The sequence below is a fragment of the Etheostoma cragini genome, chromosome 17 (genome assembly GCF_013103735.1).
Source record: "Etheostoma cragini isolate CJK2018 chromosome 17, CSU_Ecrag_1.0, whole genome shotgun sequence".
In the NCBI taxonomy this organism is placed as follows: Eukaryota; Metazoa; Chordata; class Actinopteri; order Perciformes; family Percidae; genus Etheostoma; species Etheostoma cragini.
Window position 1 is genome coordinate 3152729 of NC_048423.1, and position 22699 is coordinate 3175427.

The 22699-nt window shown below is 39.1% G+C and overlaps 2 protein-coding genes across 7 annotated transcripts in view; one reads left to right on the forward strand and one right to left on the reverse strand.

The window, feature by feature from the left end:
* Window positions 1–8443, forward strand: part of chrna1 (cholinergic receptor, nicotinic, alpha 1 (muscle)) — a 15500-nt gene extending 7057 nt beyond the window's left edge. The window contains exons 1-9 of one of the 2 annotated variants that reach the window (XM_034897858.1): window positions 2740–2772; window positions 3061–3105; window positions 3510–3619; window positions 3715–3910; window positions 4084–4321; window positions 5301–5524; window positions 5612–5726; window positions 6313–6437; window positions 7310–8443. In XM_034897858.1, coding sequence (XP_034753749.1) covers window positions 2770–2772; window positions 3061–3105; window positions 3510–3619; window positions 3715–3910; window positions 4084–4321; window positions 5301–5524; window positions 5612–5726; window positions 6313–6437; window positions 7310–7438 — 1185 coding nt within the window. In that variant the 5' untranslated portion in view covers window positions 2740–2769 and the 3' untranslated portion in view covers window positions 7439–8443. Of the gene's footprint in view, window positions 1–2739; window positions 2773–3060; window positions 3106–3509; window positions 3620–3714; window positions 3911–4083; window positions 4322–5300; window positions 5525–5611; window positions 5727–6312; window positions 6438–7309 lie in introns of those variants that run through there. The other variant, XM_034897856.1, reaches the window with a different exon arrangement.
* Window positions 8444–9591: 1148 nt separating this feature from the next.
* Window positions 9592–21350, reverse strand: lnpk (lunapark, ER junction formation factor). Of its 5 annotated transcripts, none has more exons than XM_034897862.1 (16): window positions 21069–21350; window positions 19701–19770; window positions 18961–19002; window positions 18367–18417; window positions 18137–18273; window positions 17842–17900; window positions 17291–17331; window positions 16870–16953; window positions 16696–16747; window positions 16389–16508; window positions 15991–16083; window positions 15662–15767; window positions 14951–15021; window positions 14562–14732; window positions 13519–13608; window positions 9592–12573 (listed from the first exon to the last, which is right to left on the reverse strand). In XM_034897862.1, the coding sequence occupies exons 2-16, from the start codon at window positions 19725–19727 to the stop codon at window positions 12395–12397; spliced, it is 1323 nt and encodes a 440-aa protein (XP_034753753.1). In that variant the 5' UTR covers window positions 19728–19770; window positions 21069–21350; the 3' UTR covers window positions 9592–12394. The 5 variants fall into 5 exon arrangements, with proteins under 5 accessions (XP_034753753.1, XP_034753751.1, XP_034753752.1 ...); XM_034897860.1 differs by having other exon boundaries at window positions 20979–21349; XM_034897861.1 differs by lacking the exon at window positions 21069–21350 and adding an exon at window positions 20979–21003 and having other exon boundaries at window positions 19701–19788.
* Between the last annotated feature and the right edge of the window lie 1349 nt (window positions 21351–22699).

Here is a 22699-nt window from a genome sequence, read left to right on the forward strand (position 1 = left end):
GCTGCAATGAAACAAAGAGTGAAAAATTTAAAGGGGTCTGAATACTTTCCGTACCCACTGTATATACATATACATATACATACATACTTACTTACATACACACACTTTTTTAAAGACTAAACTTTGTATAAATTCATAGAAATGTTCCAATTGCATTACATATTTCAAAACAAGGTTGCATTAGACAATATTTGATGGATTGGAAACATTGCTTATTAAGCAGGTCACGATTTAAGACCAGACATATCAACCGCATGCTTTCACTCCACGATTGTTAACTCAATGTTCCTCTGTTACTTGAAGTTAAATATGGGATTCATCAAACTAATTTAAAATCAAATACAAAAATATAAAAACAGTCCTAGTCGGAGAAAAAGCCACAGCCATCTACTGTACGTATCCCAAAACTAGAGCTTTAATAGCAAATGCCACTGTCCTTGGTACTGAAATACAAAGGCCAGGTCTGAAAACCTTGTCGGACAATAAAGAACAAACGAAATTGTAAGCACTGGCCAAATTGTATGAAACACAAAATATTCTACAACACATAGCATCTGTTTTCAATTATCATTTACAATACACTCAAGCAACAAGGTTTATGTCACACAGACAGAAAGTCACACGCTTTTAGGCCATGTGATGGCATGGCAACCACAATAATGCAAACATCATGCATAAAAGGAATTTGGACACACGGTTAAGACCAAGGCTACGACTCACATAATTCCAGAAACACTGTCAAAGTTATGAGAACACATTGCAACAAGGTTACAGAGGCCAAATTACAATAGGCTCGGCTCAGCAGCCACGCGTGCCTATGTGGGTTAGGCCTCCCACACCTTAGCATCAGGGTCACAGCAAGCGTATTGTTTCAGTGATGGCACGGCAGCCGCAAAAACACACAAACACAATGAAAATAAAGATAAGATTCTCTTACTGTTTGTAGCTCTCCTTCTGGGTCCAGGCTGTAAAGAAGACGACAATGGCACTTCATAGTGTAGGAAGTGAATAGAAGGGATGTAACAATGGATCTAGTCCATATAGCCTAGGCTAAATGTGTAAAGACAACAACGATGAAATAATAATAATAATAATAATAATAATAAAAATACTGAGATGGAAATAAAAACTGAGTTCAGCTATATCAATAGTAGACCAAATGATCCAAAGTTTTCCCTCTGATGTTGAGGCAACCTTTTAATGGATGTATGCCTTTTGAAGGGTTTGCCACCCATAAACACAGGGGTCAGAACCCAAATCAGCTCACTCATGGCACGGCAGCCACAAAACACAAACAGCACAATGCAAATATTAATTAATGGCTTTACTTCTTTGTCCAGGCACTGGTTATAGACCCTTCACAGGGTATAGGCATTAAAAAACACCCACACACGTGTTTTCAGATATTCTGGCTAATTACAGCTCTGCTCAGGTTCTACGTGGGCTGGAGCTTTGTTGGGAATTTATTAGGTCACAAATCTTCATTCACCAATTAGAATGACAAAGGTGTAATAAGTCAGTCAATAGGCCTATACACCTACACAGTCTAATCAGCCAGACTTACTGAAAACAACCTGTGTTCAGACTAAAGCCTTTAAATAATTCTCAAGAGGGAAATAAAACTAAACTTAGCTTAATCAGTACATTAGTGAACCAACTGGTTTAAAGGTTTCCAATGAAGTGGGTGCATCAGTAAGATCAGAATCCCTTCAATTAATGTAGCGTAGGCCTTTTGAGGGGTGTGCCACCCATACTTTAGACCCAGGTTACGACAAGCACATCGTCTCAGTCATAGCACGGCGGCCAGAAAACACATGAAGCACAATGCATTACAAATAAGTTGCTCTCTTACTGTTGTAGCTCTCCTTCTGGGTCCTTAGTCTGTAAAGATGGCTGCAACTCGCTTGTCACGTCCTTCGACGACACTTCTTCCTACTCCTGTCTTTTTTTGTCTCCTTGTGTCGCAGTGTCCGTCTTTTCCCCACGAGACGTCGATTGGACAGCAATTAGCCAAGTTAGCTAACTTGCGTTAGCACTGTTGATGAAACACTTCACTGCTGGGAGCGAAACCAGTCAATTTCCCCCCGTTATCCTGCTGCTTTCATGTGTGCCTTATTCACCGCAGAAAAGCGCTTGAAATCCTGAAAGCCTGTTCTTCCCCAGGTAGCGTTACAATCCCCTCCGAACAGCACAGGTGAAGCAGGGTATTAGCTACATCTTCTCACAAGTTAGCTATGTTCCCGGGTAATTACTCCACGGTAAATGCGATTACTTTAACAAGCAGTTTTGTTTATAAACTCATGCCATGCCTGGTGAGCACCAAGGTGCTTTATTTCAGGTTTTTCTTTAAAAGGTAGACTTTTAAATGTGTGTTGTAAAAGATAGTCTACATGCTTCGTGGTTAAGGCGGGTAAAGTTACCTAACCTCTGCCAGTGTCCGGTGCAAACTACCAGCCAATGAGGACAACAGCAAGGTACTGACAGTCGGCAAATAGCCAATCAAATAGCAAGTTCGTGCCTATGAGCATGCGCACTGTTGTTTCCCCACGCACCAGGCCCTCGACATTGCGAGCAAATTAAAATACAACTGTTCTATCTGGTAACTGATTAACTGAGAATAATGATAAATAACAACCGAGGATGTGATATGTAATGCATCAATCCAGTCCAGACCTATATTAAATTCTAAACAGAAAAATTAAAAAAATAACTAAATAAAAATTGTAATGTTTAAATCCACACCGTTGTCTGCTGCCAGCAGGTGGCGCAATGGTAAGGTGGCTGTGGCCATCTCAGAAAATGTTTTTCTTGGCTTTGACAATTTGGTGTAGAAATCTTTTTCAGCTGAAGTCACAATTTAGTTTGCTCAACCGTTAACATTTAATTGAGGGATTCAAGAGTATGCACTAAAATGGAGAGAAAACTTTGCCTCTATATGTGCTTTTTATTGTTTCTTTCTAAACTTATCAAAATTACAGGAGTCCATAATAACACAAAATAAATGATTGTATGCGTACAAATAAGATTGTGTCAATTGCTGTCTTTTTCTGTATGTCTCAGGATGAAGTTAACCAGATTGTGACCAGTAATGTCCGTCTCAGACAGGTAAATATCAATGTGTTGAATTCAGGACAACAAGAACAAAAATGCATGCTAACCATTTATTTAAAAATCCCAACAACAGTACTAACCAGGCCACAAGATTTACACAACAGGGTATCCTACATTACAAATAAGTCAATATAACAGCATTTGGAAATAAGGCCCTACAATTAAAGTAATAGAGAGAAAAGATCCTCTCTGTTACTTCTCTTATGTTATTTAAGATTATTGTGGCATATAATGCAATGCTAAGGTTTGCTCATAACTGTCAATGGTTTTACCAACAAAGACAAAGAGAGTCAGTGAGTTATCAAACTTTTCTTAGTTTTTAACAATTCATCTGTTATAGAGTGTTTTTAAGAACTGAAGTAGACTAAATTATCTATGTTTCCGGATTTTCACCACAGCAATGGCTAGATGTGAACCTGAAGTGGAGTCCAGATGAATATGGAGGCATCCGGAAGATCAGAGTCCCTTCAACCGACATATGGAAACCTGACCTGGTGCTATACAACAAGTAGATACTTGCTCTTATATTCTCAAACACACGTTTACATCTAGCACTCCACAAACATCTCACTCCTCTCCTCCTCCTGTTCTTGTCTTCTACAGCGCTGATGGGGACTTTGCCATCATTCATGAAACTAAAGTCCTGTTGGAGCACACTGGGATGATAACGTGGAACCCTCCAGCCATCTTTAAGAGTTACTGTGAGATTATCGTCCTCCACTTCCCATTTGACCTGCAGAACTGTAGCATGAAACTGGGAACCTGGACATACGATGGACTGCTGGTCGTCATCAATCCAGTGAGTGGGACTCAGTGTTTCAAATGACTACAGATTTAGTTTCTACCCCCCTCCCCCCTCAAAACAAAAAACATCCTATCATTCCTGTCATAACACCATAGTTCAACCCCAAATGCTCCTATCCCTTTTGTAATATACTGTTGGGCATTGTGTCCTACTCTTCTGTCTTTCAGGACAGCGATCGGCCTGACCTAAGTAACTTTATGGAGTCGGGTGAATGGGTGTTAAAGGACTACAGGAGCTGGAAACACTGGGTTTACTACACCTGTTGTCCTGACACACCTTACCTTGACATAACCTACCACTTCCTGATGCTGCGGCTGCCTCTCTATTTCATCGTCAACGTCATCATTCCCTGCATGCTGTTCTCTTTTCTCACCGGACTGGTCTTCTACCTGCCTACTGACTCCGGTACGTAGATCCCGGTGGGTTCTGAAGTGGGTAGAAACATCTCCAAAAAAATCTTTAAAACTTTGATGGTGACTAAATAGAGTAGGTACAACCATACCCTATTTTCACTAGTTGATAGTAACTCATTTCAAATGTACTTGGTCACATGTGGCACATATCAGATATGTAGCCTATTATTAATGTGGAAGTAGTGAAAAAGCACATGAAGTCAAATATTTTCAGGCCCTTTTTGGGCCACTTTCTTCTGTGGGAAATCCATTAAATATAATAGGATTTGGAAACCTGTTACAGATTGGACTGTTCCAGTCATTTAATTGTACTACATGAACTTATTCCTTTTCTTGGATGTGATTATGTAACACTAGATCATAAAAAAAATAGAGCCCAACTGATAAAATGGATACCAATAAAAATATTTGGTTAACAAAAAATCTGATGAGCTGATAAATCGGCCAATATGAAGTTAAAAAAATAACAATCCAGAAACGCATAACAAAACTTGAACAGATTTTCCTAACCTTAGTTGTTTGTAGTTAATTATTGCACTGAAATAATGATAATAAATTGTGTTATTGTTACAACAGAACAGAGGAGCATCAAAATATGTTAAAGTTCTGATAAATAAATTGTATAAAAATAAAATTTTAAGATCTGAAACCTTTGAACAAAAACACAATAACTAAAAAACAACAATCAGAGATGTAGAGCGCCCTCTGGTGGACAAACTGTGCAACAACAAGACTCACGACATGGTTGACCGTTATATTTCTTTTATCTGCCATTGTAAATGCCGATACCGATAGTTTGGGAAATCCCTAATACCGGCCGATAAAATCGGCCCGGTGATATATTGGTCGGGCTCTAAAATAAAACACAAGTTAGTGACAAGTAACTGGCCACCAGTTTCTTCTATAAGAACTGTTTGAAAGTGTAAAAGTAGCCTGCATGTCTGTTTTTGTTTCCACCTTTCTGTCTCCAGGTGAAAAGATGACTCTATCCATCTCCGTCCTGCTGTCTCTGACTGTCTTCCTGCTGGTTATCGTTGAGCTGATCCCTTCCACTTCCAGCGCAGTGCCTCTCATAGGGAAATACATGCTCTTCACAATGGTGTTCGTCATCGCCTCCATCATCATCACAGTCATCGTCATCAACACACATCACCGCTCGCCCAGCACGCACACCATGCCCGCCTGGATCCGCAAGGTTCACGTTTCATTATCACCTGCGATGCTATAAAAAATTAATGAATGAAAGGAATGATATCAATACCTGCCTCTGTTTGTCTCTCAGGTCTTTATCGAAACCATTCCCAACATGATGTTCTTTTCAACAATGAAGCGCCCCAGTCAGGAGATCCGGCAGAAGAGGTTGTTCCCTACTGACATGGACATCTCTGACATCTCAGGCAAGGCTACAAGCAGTCTCGCTCTGCCAGACCTTCCTCCACAGCGCTGCGAATGAGGGTCTGGCTAGTCTACACAACATTTCAGGATGGGCAAAAAACGTGCTCTGGTTTATTGGCATGTCTTTCAACCAATCACAATCGTCTTGGGCGGCGCTAAGCTCCCGACAGAGCCACGGTGCTTGTTTTGGTGGAATGTGTGTACATTCAAAAGTGTTTTAGTCGTGCAACAGAAAACTCTGATTGGACAGATAGTCATTCTAGCTGTCTGGATTTACCCTGCAGAGATCTGAGGACCAGGCAACGAGGGCTGGGCGATAAGGAGAAAAACTAAAACCTGGATATTGATACCCCAACAATATAGTAGTTTTTACTGTTGGTGCTTTCACAGTATGTTTACACAATGAGATTTTTAATAAAAAAATCATCAGTAGCCTAATTGGGATATAATGACTAAGTGGGTAAAGGCAAATAATAGATCAGTTCAGAAAAGGACATCACTTTACTGTAATGCAGCCTTTAAAACCAGGAAAAGTGCAGTATCTCTTTCTGTGCATCCCCACAACTACATCCTGTCTCTCCCCCGCAGGTAACCCCACCCCCACCAGTGTCACCTACCAGTCTCCCATCGCTAAAAACCCCGATGTCCGCAGCGCCATCGAAGGCGTGAAATACATTGCTGAGACCATGAAATCAGACGAGGAATCTAACAATGTAAGACAACGCCTGCATGGATAATGGACATAAATGTATGAACCTCTAGTCTGTAAAATACACAAAACCATCCATGTTTATAAAAAAAACGATATCTTTTGGACCTGCATCAAAGTTAGTAATGTATTATCATGAGTTAAATGTGCTATTGTTGCAGTAGCAATAGCATAGATTTAGTTACATTTCACAGTGGCTTCCTGAACTCTTGTCCCCATGAGTTTTCTTTTAACCTGTTTTCACTCTTTGTGCTGGGCAAAGCCAACCAGCTTCTTTCTCTAGCTTCAGAGTTTAATCAATGCTCCATTCCCTCTGCCAATAAGCATATGGATCCTAACTTCAAACAAATATCCTGATAACTTGACAAACTGGGATGTTCACTGGTACTGGTAGACTTAAACCCAAAATCACTTTATTATCTTCTTAACCCTCCTGTTGTCCTCGGGTCAAATTTGACTCCTTTAAAAAATGTCTATATCTGAAATATGGGTGTCTTTTTAACCAAATTACCACAAAAATGGATTGGATTCCATACAACGCTCTTTGCAAATACAATTGATCACTTTCATTCCTGACTAAACTTAACTGTATGTTCCTCTTAGCTTAACTATTAGTCAAAATAATTCATAATTTCTGCTTTTTTAACTCAAATATTAGGTACAAATCTACATAAATGAGGGTTATTGATCATGAATTCCAAAAAGTACTGTGAAACTAATGGTAGTAAGGTGGAGTTTGTGAAAAACAATGTCACAATTTTGTCAGTTTTTGACTCGGGAGAACAACACAAGGGTTAATGTATCTTGTGTGTCTGTAAAGCAAACTTTAAAACATGAAGCAGCAAACCAATACTGCCTTGTTTCGTCTCATTCCAGGCAGCGGAGGAGTGGAAGTTTGTTGCCATGGTTTTGGACCACATCCTGCTCTGTGTTTTCATGGCTGTATGCATCATCGGAACGCTTGCCGTCTTTGCTGGGAGACTCATCGAGCTCAACATGCTGTAGAGGCCCGACCCGTGGAGGGGCACGTCTGTTGTCAGAATAGTCGTCACACTTGGAGATGCATCAGAAACATGTTCATCTTTGGTTCTGGTTGTGTTTGCTCTCTGTCTCCCTCACACACGTACAAAGTTTGAGTTCATTTTCAAATCACTCACGTGTCACCTTTGAATGTGCACGTTTGTATTTACTGAAATTGAAGAGAATGCAGTAGAGCTTGCCTCTTAAAGGCATGAGTCTTGTGATCTACATGGGTCATACTTGAAGTTATTCTTGTTTATTATTTGAGTTTTTGTACGGTGTTTCATTGCTGCGATTCACTATGGTGAGTGTATGTTATTACTCTCTTTTAAAAGCCATAACAGTACAAATGTATTTGTTTTGCCTTTTTTGGCAGCTTGTTTTAAGGTTTGGGTCCGAGGATTTTCTTAAATGTTAAAACGGACTTCTAACATGAAATCACGTCCGCTGTGCCGAGGATCAACTGAGAATGGATGCTGTATAGCAAATACCTGCTCTGTCTATTAACATTCTCCATCCCGTTATTGTACTGTAGGCCAGTCGAGGGCTTCGTTTAGAGGGATACATAGAAACGTGTTCAGTTTGTTCAAAACTGAGCTACAAATTCTATTTTATTTCCATCCAACTTTATTGCCAGCTGTAAAGACCGAGTCTGGTTGATGACACAGACTTGGTCTTTGAGTGCAGGCAAGATATATTCCTGCCTGGAAGATTGGTCATTTATTTTTTTGCCCGACACTTGACTTGTAAACTTTTCATTTATATTTATGGGTTAAGGTTGTGAACTGTGTAAATATGGCTTAGTGGCAAGGTTTGCTTTGTTGCTGCATGTAAATTCCTCTTTACTCTGTTGAACAGTTTAAGAGCTCATTAGTTTTTAATGTTGTTTCGATAAATGATTTTCAGCCACACTGAAAGACTATGGTTGAAAATTGGTTTGAACTGCTCGTACTCTTTAAAGAAAATCTCTTTTTCAGAGAAAATCTGAAACAGCAGACCTGTTGTAGGTAGAGTTACTGGTAAACAGAGAGCCAACAAAGGCATCGAGTCGATAGAGTTTTATTAAAACTATAGTGCGTTTCTGTCGCCCCCATGAGGAATTCTAAGTAATGACAACAAGTGCCCCCACCCCTCCTACAAGCAGTTCCTAGTAGCCAAGGAGGACACAGAGGATTAAAAAAAAATGTTATTATCTTCACTTGAGTTTCTGTGCCACGACACAATCATTTGAACACAGTCATACTAAGAAAAACAGAGAGAGTTGTGTGGAGCCGATAGTCTTAATTAGCTTTGTAGCAACTCATTTGGCAATGGCCACAATGTAATGGACATTCATTAATATCAAAACGTTACTCACTAAAGCTTTAAATTATCAGACAGTAAACTCATTTTTTAAATAAAATAAGTTAAAATAATTTTAAATCTTTTTAGGAATATGGGATTTATGCTGATAAGAAGTGTGTTATGTGCAGCTTTAATTGTGCCATAGCAAATAAAATAAACAGTGACATGGCTAAGGAAGATTTTAACGCAACATCACAGCTGCTGTGTTGCTGCCTGTGTTTACAGCAACCAGCTGAAGGCAACTTGATTTATTTTGCAGCTGTTATTACATATGATAAAAGAACTTGCATTTAGTTTGGTTTAATTATACAATAAAGTTGTTCTGTCATGATGTGCTGATCTTTAAATTTTTTTATTTGCAGTTATGTAGATGTGAATTAGAGTGAAAAAATAAAATACATTATTTACTTTCTACCATTTTAATCTTAATTTATTGTTCTATCATAATGTGTTGTATGTAAGTGAGATAATACTTATCCTTCATAGCAAGCTAAAAATTCAATTTGATTGTGCACTTTGTAGGTCGCATGTCTTTGATAAACTAACTTTTTCCCCCCGGGAAACTACACTATGTTTGATTTGGATACAACTTAATAAACACATGAGTTATAGGCGTGTTTTGTGTACAGCATGTGGGCACGAGCTTACACCGAGCAATTCAAAAAGCTCCCTTAAATCCCAATAAGCAAAGATTTCTCACCAACCCGTTGTGATATCTGGATTGCAGCAGCAAAACTAAAATAATCTGTGAAGCGGACATGGACATCATGTAAGTAACCACAACAACTCCTATGTTTGTTGTTGAAAAACTTTTATTAGGCGTGCCGTGCGCCTACTTAATGACAACGAGCGTTGGCAGAAAGGTGACTGATAAATCTAGCAGAGAAAAACCAAAGTACAAACAGGTATTACACAAGTCAAGACGTTTTTTAAATATTAAATAGACGTGACAGCTTCATAATTTGAATTTTTATCACGTTTTCACCACCAGCAGGTATACAGTGGGGTTTAAGAGTTTGTTAACACTGGAACCATTCGGCTAACAATAAGTCCATCAAAAATCATGTCAAGTTGTGGAGGTCCCTCTTTAATATTCAACAAAGATTTTTCGAACAGCTCGTTTGCTGCCATGTACAGACTCAGAAGGCTAGACCAAACCTTTAAGGCCAACTTCTGCCAAAGGATTCTGGGGTGTTGCAAGGTTTTGAAGAGGTCAACAACTAGAAACACACCCAAAATTAGTGTGAATATCAAAAACTAAAGACACATTAAATAGAATATATTGCGTTGTCTGTGTACCCCTCAAAAATACTTTGTCCACATAGCCTGTGTGTGTTTCTAGGACCAGACCTGTACAACACAGGTGATACCACATATTTATATTTGCATAGACACTCACTATTACTTATGGTTCCATTTCATAAAGAACTGAGAAGTTATTGTCAAAAACATGAGGTGCTGGTCAAATGAACCATGAACCTCCTACTGTGTATGTTGCTACAGTAGCTAGACTTGGGACAGATTAGACTGTAAACTGGTGAAAATAACTGTAGCAACCAAGGCACGCACTATGAGTGCCTACTGGGAGTGAACTTTTAAAACACTTAAAATGAAAGTAAGCAAAAAGAAGAAGAAACACCAAAACATTTCAACAAATGCTACAGAACGCAAACCAGGGCAATACTTTTAAGTGGTTGTTTCAGTACCAATGCAATTAAAGACTACATCTCAAAATGATTAAAACCTAACAGTGCAGCCATACTTGTACATAAATATGGCCAAATAAATACAAAGAGAAACTCAGTGCAAATCAAGTCTCGAAATACAGAACAACTGTGATTTGGCAAATTATATTGGGAACTTTGATTGGCAATAACCAGATAGAGATAAATTGGCAGTTTTAGCTCCAGTCGGTTAAATTGTTTCACTTTCCAAACGTTCAGTTTATCAAGAATCGGTTTCATTTTTAGTTTAACTCATCAACGTGGCGGCTCAGTGGTTAGCACGGCTGCTTCTCAGTAAGTAGGCGCTGATGAGTACTGGGTTCGGTCCCCAGTATGGACAGGGCCTTTCTGTGTGGTTATCCCCATGATCTCCTGCGTTGCAACTCCCTACTTCAAACAAAGACCTTCATAAACCCCAACAACTAGAATAAATTGTAGAGGTTTACTTATTCCATACTACAATTCAATCTAGGTTAGTAAATTGAGACCTGATGAGTCTGGCTGTTTCTATCCTGGGAGAGCGAATAAAGCAGCAGGGTTATATTGTTTTTCCACACATTCAAAATAGTCTACAAAGATTCGCCTCTGCTCAAAACACACATTTTCTCCTGCACCACTGATGGCTGATTTGAGTTCAGTTATCGGCCGCTGCACACATTGTTCTTGGTAACTCCAGTAATAAGTGGGACATTTAATATAATTAGTTGCTGACACAAGGTTTGTTTAAATGTAACTTTGTCACCAACAAAGGAGAAACAAAAGGCATGAATGGTCAACAACAGTCAATGTATAGACTTGCAGCAGCTGCATTCTCTGGTTAGTGCCATCAATTTTCTTGCAGATGTGAGTGCAGCTAACGAGGAAAACATTAGCTGTGTTTTCTGAATTCTTGTCAGGGACAAGCTGCTCAAAGATTCTAAAATAAAACTTAAAGATTCAGCAGGAAAAAATGTGTCAGTGTTTGGTAAAATGTGGGTTTTGCAAATGTATCCAAACCAAATGTATTAGAGCTTGTTTGGGGGATGTAAAGCAGGAGATGAAGAAAGCTATAGCAGGACCTTGAAACTTAATATCATACTGTTGATGATGTCCTGATTCACAACAGGTTTGTTTTAAGATGCACTTTGTTTGATTTCATGTTTTCTCACCAATAAACAAATCTATAGATAACATACTGTAATAAACAGGGACATTTAGCAAATCATAAAGGCACCCTAGACACTGAGAGGGGTTGGGGTCAGTGAAGGAATTAAGATTTTAGCATGTTTAGGTTTCTGCTACGCCTAAAGACAAACCATTTGTGAACCAGCAGTTCTATCTAAAATCACAACTTTTCATTAACAAATCATGCCTAAAAGAACCGGATAAGGTTAATGATAGAATACTGAAAAGTTAACTATGTCAGTCACCACATACAGACACAGCCTATCAGCAGCCAACTGCTCTATCGAGCACAAGCCTTAAGATTTAAACTACAATCATCAACCTGACACATTCACAGTCAATCAAACTCAAAAGGCCATGATATGTTGGCATCATTTTAGGCAATAAAGTTGGACAATTGTATTATTACATATGATCAAGATAATGCAGACCAAAGTTAATGATTTTCATTAAGAATACACACCATTTACTACATCGCCTACATAATCCTCTCTATGTGGTTTGTCTTAGTCATTTAGACAAAAAATAAAAGTGTGCTTGATGTAGTTTTTGGTTGCAAGGAAAACAATATTGTTAAATTATTGTTGGTGACAATCCTTGTTCACTTATATTGCTTAAAAATGCCACCTTTCTATCATGGCCCATACCAACAGCTTTAGTTAGGACCGAATGATCCGACAGCCCCGGCCCTCTTCTGGACTCACTGTAACTACGATGGCTGAGACTCTGTCTCACAGGGGGCGCTGTGACTCTGCTCTGATTCCACCTCTTCCTCCTTCTGAACCCCATCTTCTTCCTCCTCCTCCTGCTGCAGCTGCTGCTCCACTGACAGGCTCTCACTCTCTACTTCTGTAGTGGGTCCATCATCTTCTACCAACTCTTTCTCATCTGAGAAGAAGATATGCAAGTAAGACGTGTATATAACCAGAACATGAATACACAGAACAATATGGAAAAGGGATAGTTTGCAATGCAACAAATGATTGGTTGTCAGGAATAATCATTGATGAATCAAAGAAAATTAGCACCATTCCCTTTGTTAGGGTGAACATAAGTTAAACAAGAGTTAGGAAAAGAAAAGATTGTGAGAGGCTTTACTAACATCCCTTAAAATCTCCGTTCTCCCATCCAACAACACTGCTTACAAGAGGATAATTAAAACTGTAAAATGTCTGTTCAACACAAAGAGCACCCATTTAATCATCCAAACCAACAGCAGAGGCTATGGTGCTGCAGATACCAATATGTTAAAGATGATCATATGATTATATTATTAGAAATCATTACTTCTCAATGTATCGTAAATAAATATATGTAATGTAAAGTGTGCTAGTAATATAATTATATTGGGCAGGATTACTATTCCAGGAGAAGACAGGTAATACAACCCTGCTCTTTGGTGACCAATTAGAAAATCCATCTTAATATATTGTGCACTCAGTGAAGACCAGATCTGGGTGGAACAAGTGTATTTTTTATTTAAGGATTTGTTTAGCATTTTCTAAACAAATGTTAAGAATGAATCAGAACGATTCAGACAACGTTAAGTCAGTTATTCAGTCTCTGTGATTTTTTAAACTTTGCAAGATGAATTTTAATTCTCTGAACAGGATGAAATGTATTTGGACACACGGTTTGACCCAGGTCTGGTAAAGACATCCAGTAACTGCTTAAACCCATTGTTGCTTTAGTGTGATTAGTAGCGAATTGGCAGAGGCATTGGGCCTGCGTTCTACAATGTTATGGATTCTACAGCGAAGAAAAAGTTGGTCCATTCTGGGGTAATCAGTTTTAATTAAGCCAGGTCAGACAGTGCAGGGAGAAGAGGGGAACCTGGACTCTGCAGAGGTATGTTCTGAGGGTTCTTAGGACTCTGCTGGATCCGGAAACTGTGGACCAAATTCCGCGGAGCCGGAGCCTTAGCTAGGGGCAAGATCACACTGTCAAACCCACTAGCCACTATACCGCAGCACTGTTAGTGTGATCACAAGTCTGACAAAGGAAATGTGCTGAGGAACGTCTATTTTCTCTGTTAAACTGTTCTGCTTGCCTGTTACTGCCGCACGCACAGTATCAGTTTGTAAAAGGTTTTACTAACTAGCATTTAGGTAAGACATCCACTCTTTAACTGGCATGCCCTCGGATAGTAGTTTAAAAGAGAGCAAGCTAAAAATAATTCTTTCTGGTTTGCACCACCATTAGAAGAAGAAAAAATGAATGTGTGCACCGAGAAGGAATCATGTCAGGATTCAATTTTTCAAATGATTTCATCTGGCAAAAATGAATACGAATATTGAGAGATTATGTCATCCCAGTTGTATTTCTCAATTACAAAATAATAATTTTGTGGCAAAGGGGATGGTGATATTTGAAGGTGGTGGTGGCTCACTTCTGATGACTCCTTACTATCAACTACAAAAGGTAAAAGTTGACATCATTCACGTTGGGAAAAGAATCAAACATAAACTAATGAAAAAGGTCAACTAAAGCAATGTTCTAAGAAGCATTTTTCACAGGTGGTTAGGACATGGAGTAAGTAACAATAACGTTGCACACAACGGTGTGAGCATGAGATTGTGTGTGTGTGTGTGTGTCCTTTCAGAAGTAGCACACTGTAACAAGACAATGAGAATGTCTTAATGTCTCAGGTCTGAACAAATTACCTTCTTGTCTCAGATTCAGATGTTTATTCAGTCAAACCATGTTTAACTGTTCTTACAGTGTGTAGGAACCAGGACAGATTCTAATTAGGACTTGCTATCATCAGCACTGCTCTCAACTTTAACACAACCCCCTTTATCTCTTTTCTCAAGTCAGACCTAAGGAGACCTTGTCTTGTATGGTCTTGGTCTCTGCCTGTCTGTGTTTTTCGGTACCTCCAGAAGGGGGTGCACTCTCCTCTGTGTCTGTCCCAGAACGCGGCGTTGGTCCAGGGGAACGTGATTCTGCTCGTAGCCTCCTCTCGTAGCTGAACTCTGGAAGCCTGGGAGCCTGAGGGCGTGTCTTCCTGGCTGGATTCAGGAAGAAGCAATATGCACAACGGAACGCTTGAGAGGGGGGGGGAGGGGGGTTGCGAGGGTAGAGATAGAAAGAGGGAGGGAGAACGCAAACAATTTTATAATTTTATAAATGTAGAAAAACCCATGTATTAAGATTCCATAATTCAAGATTGTATTATAATAACTTTCTAGCGTTTATGATCCTGAAAAAAAATTGATTTACATTGTGTCTCGTCTTAAATGCAGTGGTGTGTTTCTGTTCTTACCTAGATATTCAAACTCTTCTTTCAAAGCCATGCCATTATGAGAAAAACACTGTTGGCAGATCAAAGCGTATCTGTAGGAATTAAGGAGGGACAGAGGGAGAGGGAAGAGTTTGATATAATACATTTTTGATGTTCAGAGTATTCCAGTATTTAATTGGTAGTAACATTTTATTTCCATTAATGGGCCTTGTCTACATCAGTCAGTGATGACTGGTTTCCCAGAGGGCTTTTCATAAGGACAATTAATGCTCCAAGACTTATAACACAATGCTGGTAATGAGGCCACCAGGTGTGCAAAATGAACTGTCTACCTGCAAATGGCTGGTTAATGTTACAATTTTACCAGCCACTCAACAGAAAAGAGTGAAACAAAGATACCAGCTACTTGCACATTTAACCCGCATTTGGCTGGTGGGTGGTGCTAATTTTGTACTCTGGCTACAACTGCAGCTTTTTCTTTCTTACAGTTTCTGGTGCAGTTAATACTAACTTTGCCAGTAGGAGGCGGCATCAATGTGTCTTCATCTACAGGATTAAACTACTATTGCCATTACTTCCCAATCCTTTAGTGCAGGTTGGTATGGGTAGAGCTGGTCAAACAATGACTAAACACCACTCCCTTGTGGGGAATCTGCAGACTGCTAAAAGAGAACGTGAGTAAGTTACAGGGTCCTTCCACAAGGGGTTTACATCTGACAAAAGGGGTGTTACCTGTTCTGTGGCCCATCCCCAACAAGGTATTCAATGACTCGGTCCACGGCTCCCCTGTCTTTGGGCAGAATGGGTCTTGCTAATGGGGGACCTGGTGGGTGCATACCTTAAAAAAAACAGTCAATGCATTGCTCTTTTTAAAAATTCTGAAATATTATTTGCATTCATGGTTTTACATTTCAATTCACATTTTGCTGTGTTAAGCCTCAATATAATGTGAACAAGTGGTGCCAGAATGAAGTACTTTGGTCTTAGAAAAACTAAACTTAGATTTTTTCATGCACACAGAAGCGTTTTTGCCAAGATGCATTCAAGGATTTGCGACCTACCTACTCCTGGTATTGGAGAGCAGGGGGTCCTGGGTACCGCCCCATGGAGGGCTGAGGCAGACAGAGCAGATCTCTCCGGTGGTCCTCCTGGAGCTGAGAGAGGGACAAATTCTGTTGGCACAGCAACACTGGATAAAGACACAGACACATCTAAAAAAAAAAACTAATTCAAAAGCAACTGGAATTGCTTTTTGTTCCTGTTGCCATTGACTTGGTACTACACCCATGAAAATCTGCAAAGACAGAGTATTGTTTCGTATTATTCCTTGGTGAAAGAATGCAACAGACAAGCTCTCACTGTCTACTAACGATGATGTGCCGGGCATCAAAGACGGTGCACTTCCAAGCTGTGATACTTCATCAAACTTGAGCTTAAGAATCTCTGTACGCCCTCTTACCCACAGGTGTGCCTCCTGGTCCATATCGGGGCCCTGCTCCAGGTATAGGAGTCATTGCCATTCCAGCAGGGGTGCCCATCATCGGCATGGGTCTCATTGACACACCTCTCTGTCGAATCTCTGCAAAGAGGAGAGGAATTAATCAAAGAATTTGGTCTTTTGCAGATGTAATAATTTGATGTGTCTATCCTTTAATCTTTATATTCTAGTGGAAAGAATCACTTTTTGTTGCTTGTCATCAACACCACTCAACAAACTGTAAACATGATGCATCATCTTTCTGTTGTGTGTTGATGCGTGTTTTAACCTTGTCCTGGCCTAGGAGTCATCTGAGGACGCACCGGAGTCGACTCCAGCTCCTACAACATAAAAGCAAACAATACCAACAAAAGTAAAAAAAAAAAAAAACATACAATAAAAGATAGAAACTAAACAAGCAGAGAGATAAAGCAACAACAACAAAAAAGACAACGGTACTCACAGCTTTCTTTTTAGCTTCAGGATCAAAGCGTTCCAGGATGAGTTTGGCGTTTTTGTATGTCTCTGTTTCCATCACTTCCTCCAGCTGAAAACACACGCAGGGGAAACATTCATTTTAACATGCACACTGACTAAAACACAAAAGGAGCCCTGATGAAAAAACACAAGTAGATGTTTTCTAAGTTGAAATTAGCCATTAATAAAAAAAAAAACTAAAACATTAGGAGGCAGATGAAATTGATGAGCAGCAATTCTTGTTTGACGAGTTGTCAAAAAATAGTAGTTTGCATATTGGAAAAAAAAAACAGACAAAGTTTTGCATTTTGAAGACATCAGTCATTCTCCCTTCCCCCATTACATCCAAACTCTCTTTAAAGAAGTCAGTAAAAGACACATTAATGAAATATAAACTGGACACTTACAATCTTTTTTTTGGAAGCCTTTAAATCTTCCAGTTTATCATCTAAAAAAGAAGCAAGCAGAAATAACTTTACTTTACTTTAGATCATGATCCCACAAAATATACCATGTCAAACATGTTTGGAAGTGGTGTGTCCTCCGCATATTATTAAGCTAATGAGTTTGCTTCTTTTTTTTCAATTATCAAGCTATATTTGTTTTGTTTGTTGGTGTGCAGTTTAAAATATTAAAAGTGATTGATTTCTGATGTTTAGAACCCGACAGGGATGTTTGCCTTTTTTGGGCAGTCTATAAAATCAAAGCAGTTTCATATGTTACTATTTCATGTATGAGACAGCAGGATAGTTTACTATGCATGAGAGATAAGTATGACAATAATTACAGTGTGGTTAGTTTGAGTCCACGATGGGGAAATGGAGAGAATATAAATTCTGAAGGAATGCACAGTCAAAGTGTAATTTGGTACATCCTATAATCAACAAAAGCCTGAACAGGTATGTTGTGTGTTAGCTGGATGGACAAATGGATAGAGGGGGACTGATGGACAACTTACTGTTTCTCTCAGTGCGTTTGTAAAAGAGAAAGATCAACAACTTTCTGATGAGCCATACCCTGATGACGAGGAAGAAAAAGAGAAACCAGTAGAGACATTGTTTTTCTTGATATAATCTTCAGACTCAAACTTGTCAACTAACATGAAAACACTTTGCACGCTGTACCGTTTATCAAATACATGAAAGAAAACATGCATACAACAGGGTATTAAAATATTTGAAGATGACACATCTAAGGTACTTTGTACAAGATTAAAAGTGACAAAGACATTGTAAAACAACATGAGCACTCACAGCACGGGGTATATGAAGAAAGGCAGAGTCATGGCTAGTCTCGGCAGCCATTGTTCAGGTAGGTAGAGACAGTACACGACCAGAGAGGTCAACAGATACAGGACTGACGAGTAGAGAAGCAACCGGCCAACCCACAGCTGCAGACAGATATACCCAAGCACATCAATGAGAGAAAAGAAAGTACAATTCAAGAATTTCAACGAACATCTTGGATGTTTTGCCGTCTCTACCTTTTGTAAACGTTGGTTTTTTGTTCTGAACTCCTCAAGCTCTTTAATCTCCTTCAAAGGACAAAAATGGAGGTTATATTATATTATGGTTAGGTTATTTAAACAGTGCAAAGAATCTCAAATAATCAGATGTTATGTCTAGAGTTCAACTATTGTGAATTTGCAGGAAATCCATTTCATTAACTTCATGTTATGTTCTATTTGTTCTGGGGTTTCATTGGGCATGCTAAAATATGAATTACCGTTTCAGGTTGATACAAGTCAGTGCCACATGCCATCTTCAATAAAAACTTTTCATGAAGCAGAATTGGTGATATTAGCTGGATAACTATGTTATGTAAAACGTGTAATTCCTGGCCAATGTTTTGTGTGATCATCCCATAACTCAATAATCCCTTTTTTGAGACAGGCCCCAGTTGACTGTACTGTACATCTTCATTATGAATAACCAAATGCAGGGCATTCATGTTTCATTTGACTGCAATCTTATATACATTGACAGGGACACGGAGAAAGAGACAGCATACATGTTTGTGCTATAAGCATTGTGTGAGTGCAATTAGAAGGTTTTTTTTAAGTTTATTTAGTCAGTACCTTTTCATGGATCTCCAGCAGCTCAATTGTGGTTGGCTTTTTCTGGAAAGATTAGAAAATCCAGTTGATCAGACAAATTAACACTGGGATCTGAGTGTAGCTCACAGCCACTGAGCCCTTTGTCATTCAACAATCCTGTGGCTGTAAACAGATTTATGATTTATCAAGGGGTCAGTTCCTGGTTCAAGGACATATCTCGCCTGAGTGTAAATTTCACAATTCTCTACATTTGTACCTGTGTATATCCCTCTGTTTACATACTTCCTCCTCCCTTTCTGAAAATGTATGCTTTCAAAAACCATGGGTTGCACTTTCTATTCCTCACTCTCTTCTGCTGTCTCTCTAGCTCACACCCGGTCCCCTTGACTTCTCTAGTACGGCTAAAAATAGTATACTCATTTATTTTCATCTAGCTCGGGTGCAGGGTTCACTGTGTCGTCAGCTAACCAGGTTTATTATAGTAAACCAAAACAAAAATAAGCAGTGAAAACTATGTTTAGTTAACTGAAGCTAAACAAAAAAATAATTAAAAAAACAATAACTCATTTAAATGTTTAATAATTTAGCTCTAGTCATTTCAATCAAAAAAAGAAGACAGTATAAATTTCCTTTCACTCTTGACACCAAACCACAGAAATAAAGCGGACTTGACGTGAGATGGCGCTGTGCGTTGAATGTTAGATCCTACACTAATGTAGCGTCAAGACCCGTTAACTCTATCTTTTCTCTCAATCCCTTACCCTCCATCTGGATATTAGGCCCCCCATATCTGCAAATCACAGTAGTCTTCTCTTTGATTCCTTTGGTTCTCTATGGAGCAGAAAGTTTCTGTTAGCACATAATCCTGGCAGTTACAGTCACACAATGTACGCTCCTGAAGTTAAATACCATGTTTGAGCCTGGCTATGACAACAGGATTTAGAAGGCTGCCGATATAAAAACAGGAGACAAAGGTTGCCTTTGTTGTTATGGATTTATTCATTGCTGTGTATTAACTCATTGTTGTTGTGGATTTAGTGAATTATTTGCTTGTGGCTACTTATATAACTTCAATGATAGGCTACAACAAAGATCTAATTCATATTGAATGACATATTCTGTAATGTAATCAAACTTGACAGTCTCTTTAATCTGCATGACCAATTCAAACGATGTTTGCATAGTTAGATATGACAAGGTCCATATGAAGCTGTTTTATCAAAACAAGCATATCAGCATGAAAGTAAAACATGTGCAGTGTTTTTCATTATGAGTTTACCAAGAAGCAGAGAGAGAGAGAGAGAGGGGGAGAGAGAGAGAGAGAGAGAGAGAGAGAGAGAGAGAGAGAGAGAGAGAGAGAGAGAGAGAATAGCATAACGTTACATGCTAGACATCAAGCACTTTCAACGAAAAAGCGTTAGTATGGCTTCCAAAGCTTTCATGTTAAATAAGATAGTTGGCATTGTTGATTTGCATTGGCAACATTTTCAGTAAACTACTTGAACCAAAAAATTCTGACCTTTCTAAACTAAGATGGTAAAAAGACTTGGGGTTAGTAAATAGCCTCATACATCAAGTATGAGGGGGGACAAGTTTACAACGTTAACTTAATTTTTCTTTAAAGACCTCACATTTAAAACTTATAACGTTAGCTGTTTGCGGGCTAATCGTGCATTACACTTTCACATAAGACAATTAAACTGTAAATGAATATAAATTCATGTTAGATGCTCCATCGAAACAACAACATTAGATATTTTACACTGCTGCTAGCAAGCAATGGGACCGTTATATAACCACCACTAAACCAGACCGAGAGACCCTTAACGTTAGCTGGAACTTCACAAAACCTTTGCGTGAGTTAAACAAAGTCGTACCCAAAGTGTAACTTAACGTTAGCTAGCTAGGTTAGCAGCTAGCTATGTTAATTGCTAGCTAGACCTAACGTTAGCTGTCTATTGCAACAATAACAGTCTAGCACCAGCAACACAATGTCTTTGAGGTGGTTCATCAGGCCTTTAATTTAAATAAGTACTTACATTAGTTGGTGTTTAAGTGTTGCCGTAAAGCGGTAGTTCAGCAAGCGCTTGTCAAGTTACAGAAACAAGAAAAAGACATTTCGCTGTTCCCTGACGTCTCAACTGCCAAGCGTATATTGGCGCGGCGTGAAAACGTAACGGTTGGAACACATGGATGACGTCACCCGGGTGTAGCGGTTGACTTGTTTCCCACAGTCCTTTTCGTTGTAGTCTTTTCTGGTCCTTTCGTTTTATTTTACATCCATGGGTCCTTTGATCAAGTCATTGATTGAGTTTCTTGCAATGTGTTTAAGCGTTTAGACGAAGAGAAGGACTGCATTGAGAAACAACTTGACATACAGTATTTTTCAATTAAATCAACTAATTGATTAAACCAGTGTTGTTTAATAGCCTGGTGGACTAGTAGTAGATTGGAAAGTCCAAAAATTGGAACGTAATCATCACCGTCACAAAACACTAGAGACACACACACACACAGTCACTCTCACACTCTCTTTCTCTCACACACACACAGACACACTCACTCTCACACTCTCTTTCTCTCACACACACACACACACACACTCATTCTCACACTCTCTTTCTCTCTCACACACACACACACACACACACTCACTCTCACACTCTCTTTCTCTCACACACACACACACACACACTCACTCTCACACTCTCTTTCTCTCACACACACACACAGATTCATGCCATTATCCAGCAACTAATTAACCAAAATTATTGAATATACAAGCTAGATTATCAAATAAAAAATATTTAAAGTAAATCATGAAAAACCAAACATCAGTTAGTCTAACAAATAGGCCAAACATTGCATCTCACTGAAAACCAAACATAAGATTTACACATTTTATTACAAATAATAGGGTCAGCCATCACAAAAAAGGTGTAATTTTACAAAGGCAGTCATCAAAAAGGATCCTTAGCCTACACAGCATCATGCTTTTTCACGGCACGTAATCACAATGTAAGGCACATTTTCACCACTAGATGTCGCACACATTTTGTTATTTGACGTTGGCCTTCACTATGCAATGCAGCGTCCAATGTGAGCTGATCAGCGTGACAGATAATAGATTTTTTTCTTTACTGGGTTGTGACTGTGATGATAGGCTACAACATCTTAAATTAAATAATCTTGTCAAAAGGCATGCCACCATGCCGCCTATTGAATACAATCCCTTCTAAAATATCTACAATGCAGCCTAATAATTTCAACTAACCAAATGATCCATCGTGAGGCACTGATGGCATCGTTTTGAGACCACACACCACCTATAAATGGCTCAGAATCTCAGACATACATTGACAAGAAGAGAATTTTTTTGTAATTTTCTTGAAGTGACTTTTTCTACTAAATAAATCTGGCCTGCTGAATGTCACATGCCAATACAAACTAAGGCTCAGCTCCACACATATTGTCCACAGTTATGATATGCATGGTAGAAATGTTGTGAAGAGAAGCCTGGCATCTCTCTCTCTCTGATATTCAGCAGCCTTTTCTCAGCTCCCAGCTGAGCTGTTTCAGATTAGGCTGCAGTGTGCAGAGATTTGGCCTTCAGCTTTAATGCTTACAGCTTCCTCTGGAGTCTCAAGAGTTATGGGCCTAATAAAACGCTCTCTCTTTTTAACCCCCCTAATTTACACATACACACATACACACACACACACACACTAATGCTAAGCTAATGTATTATAACTGAAGACCG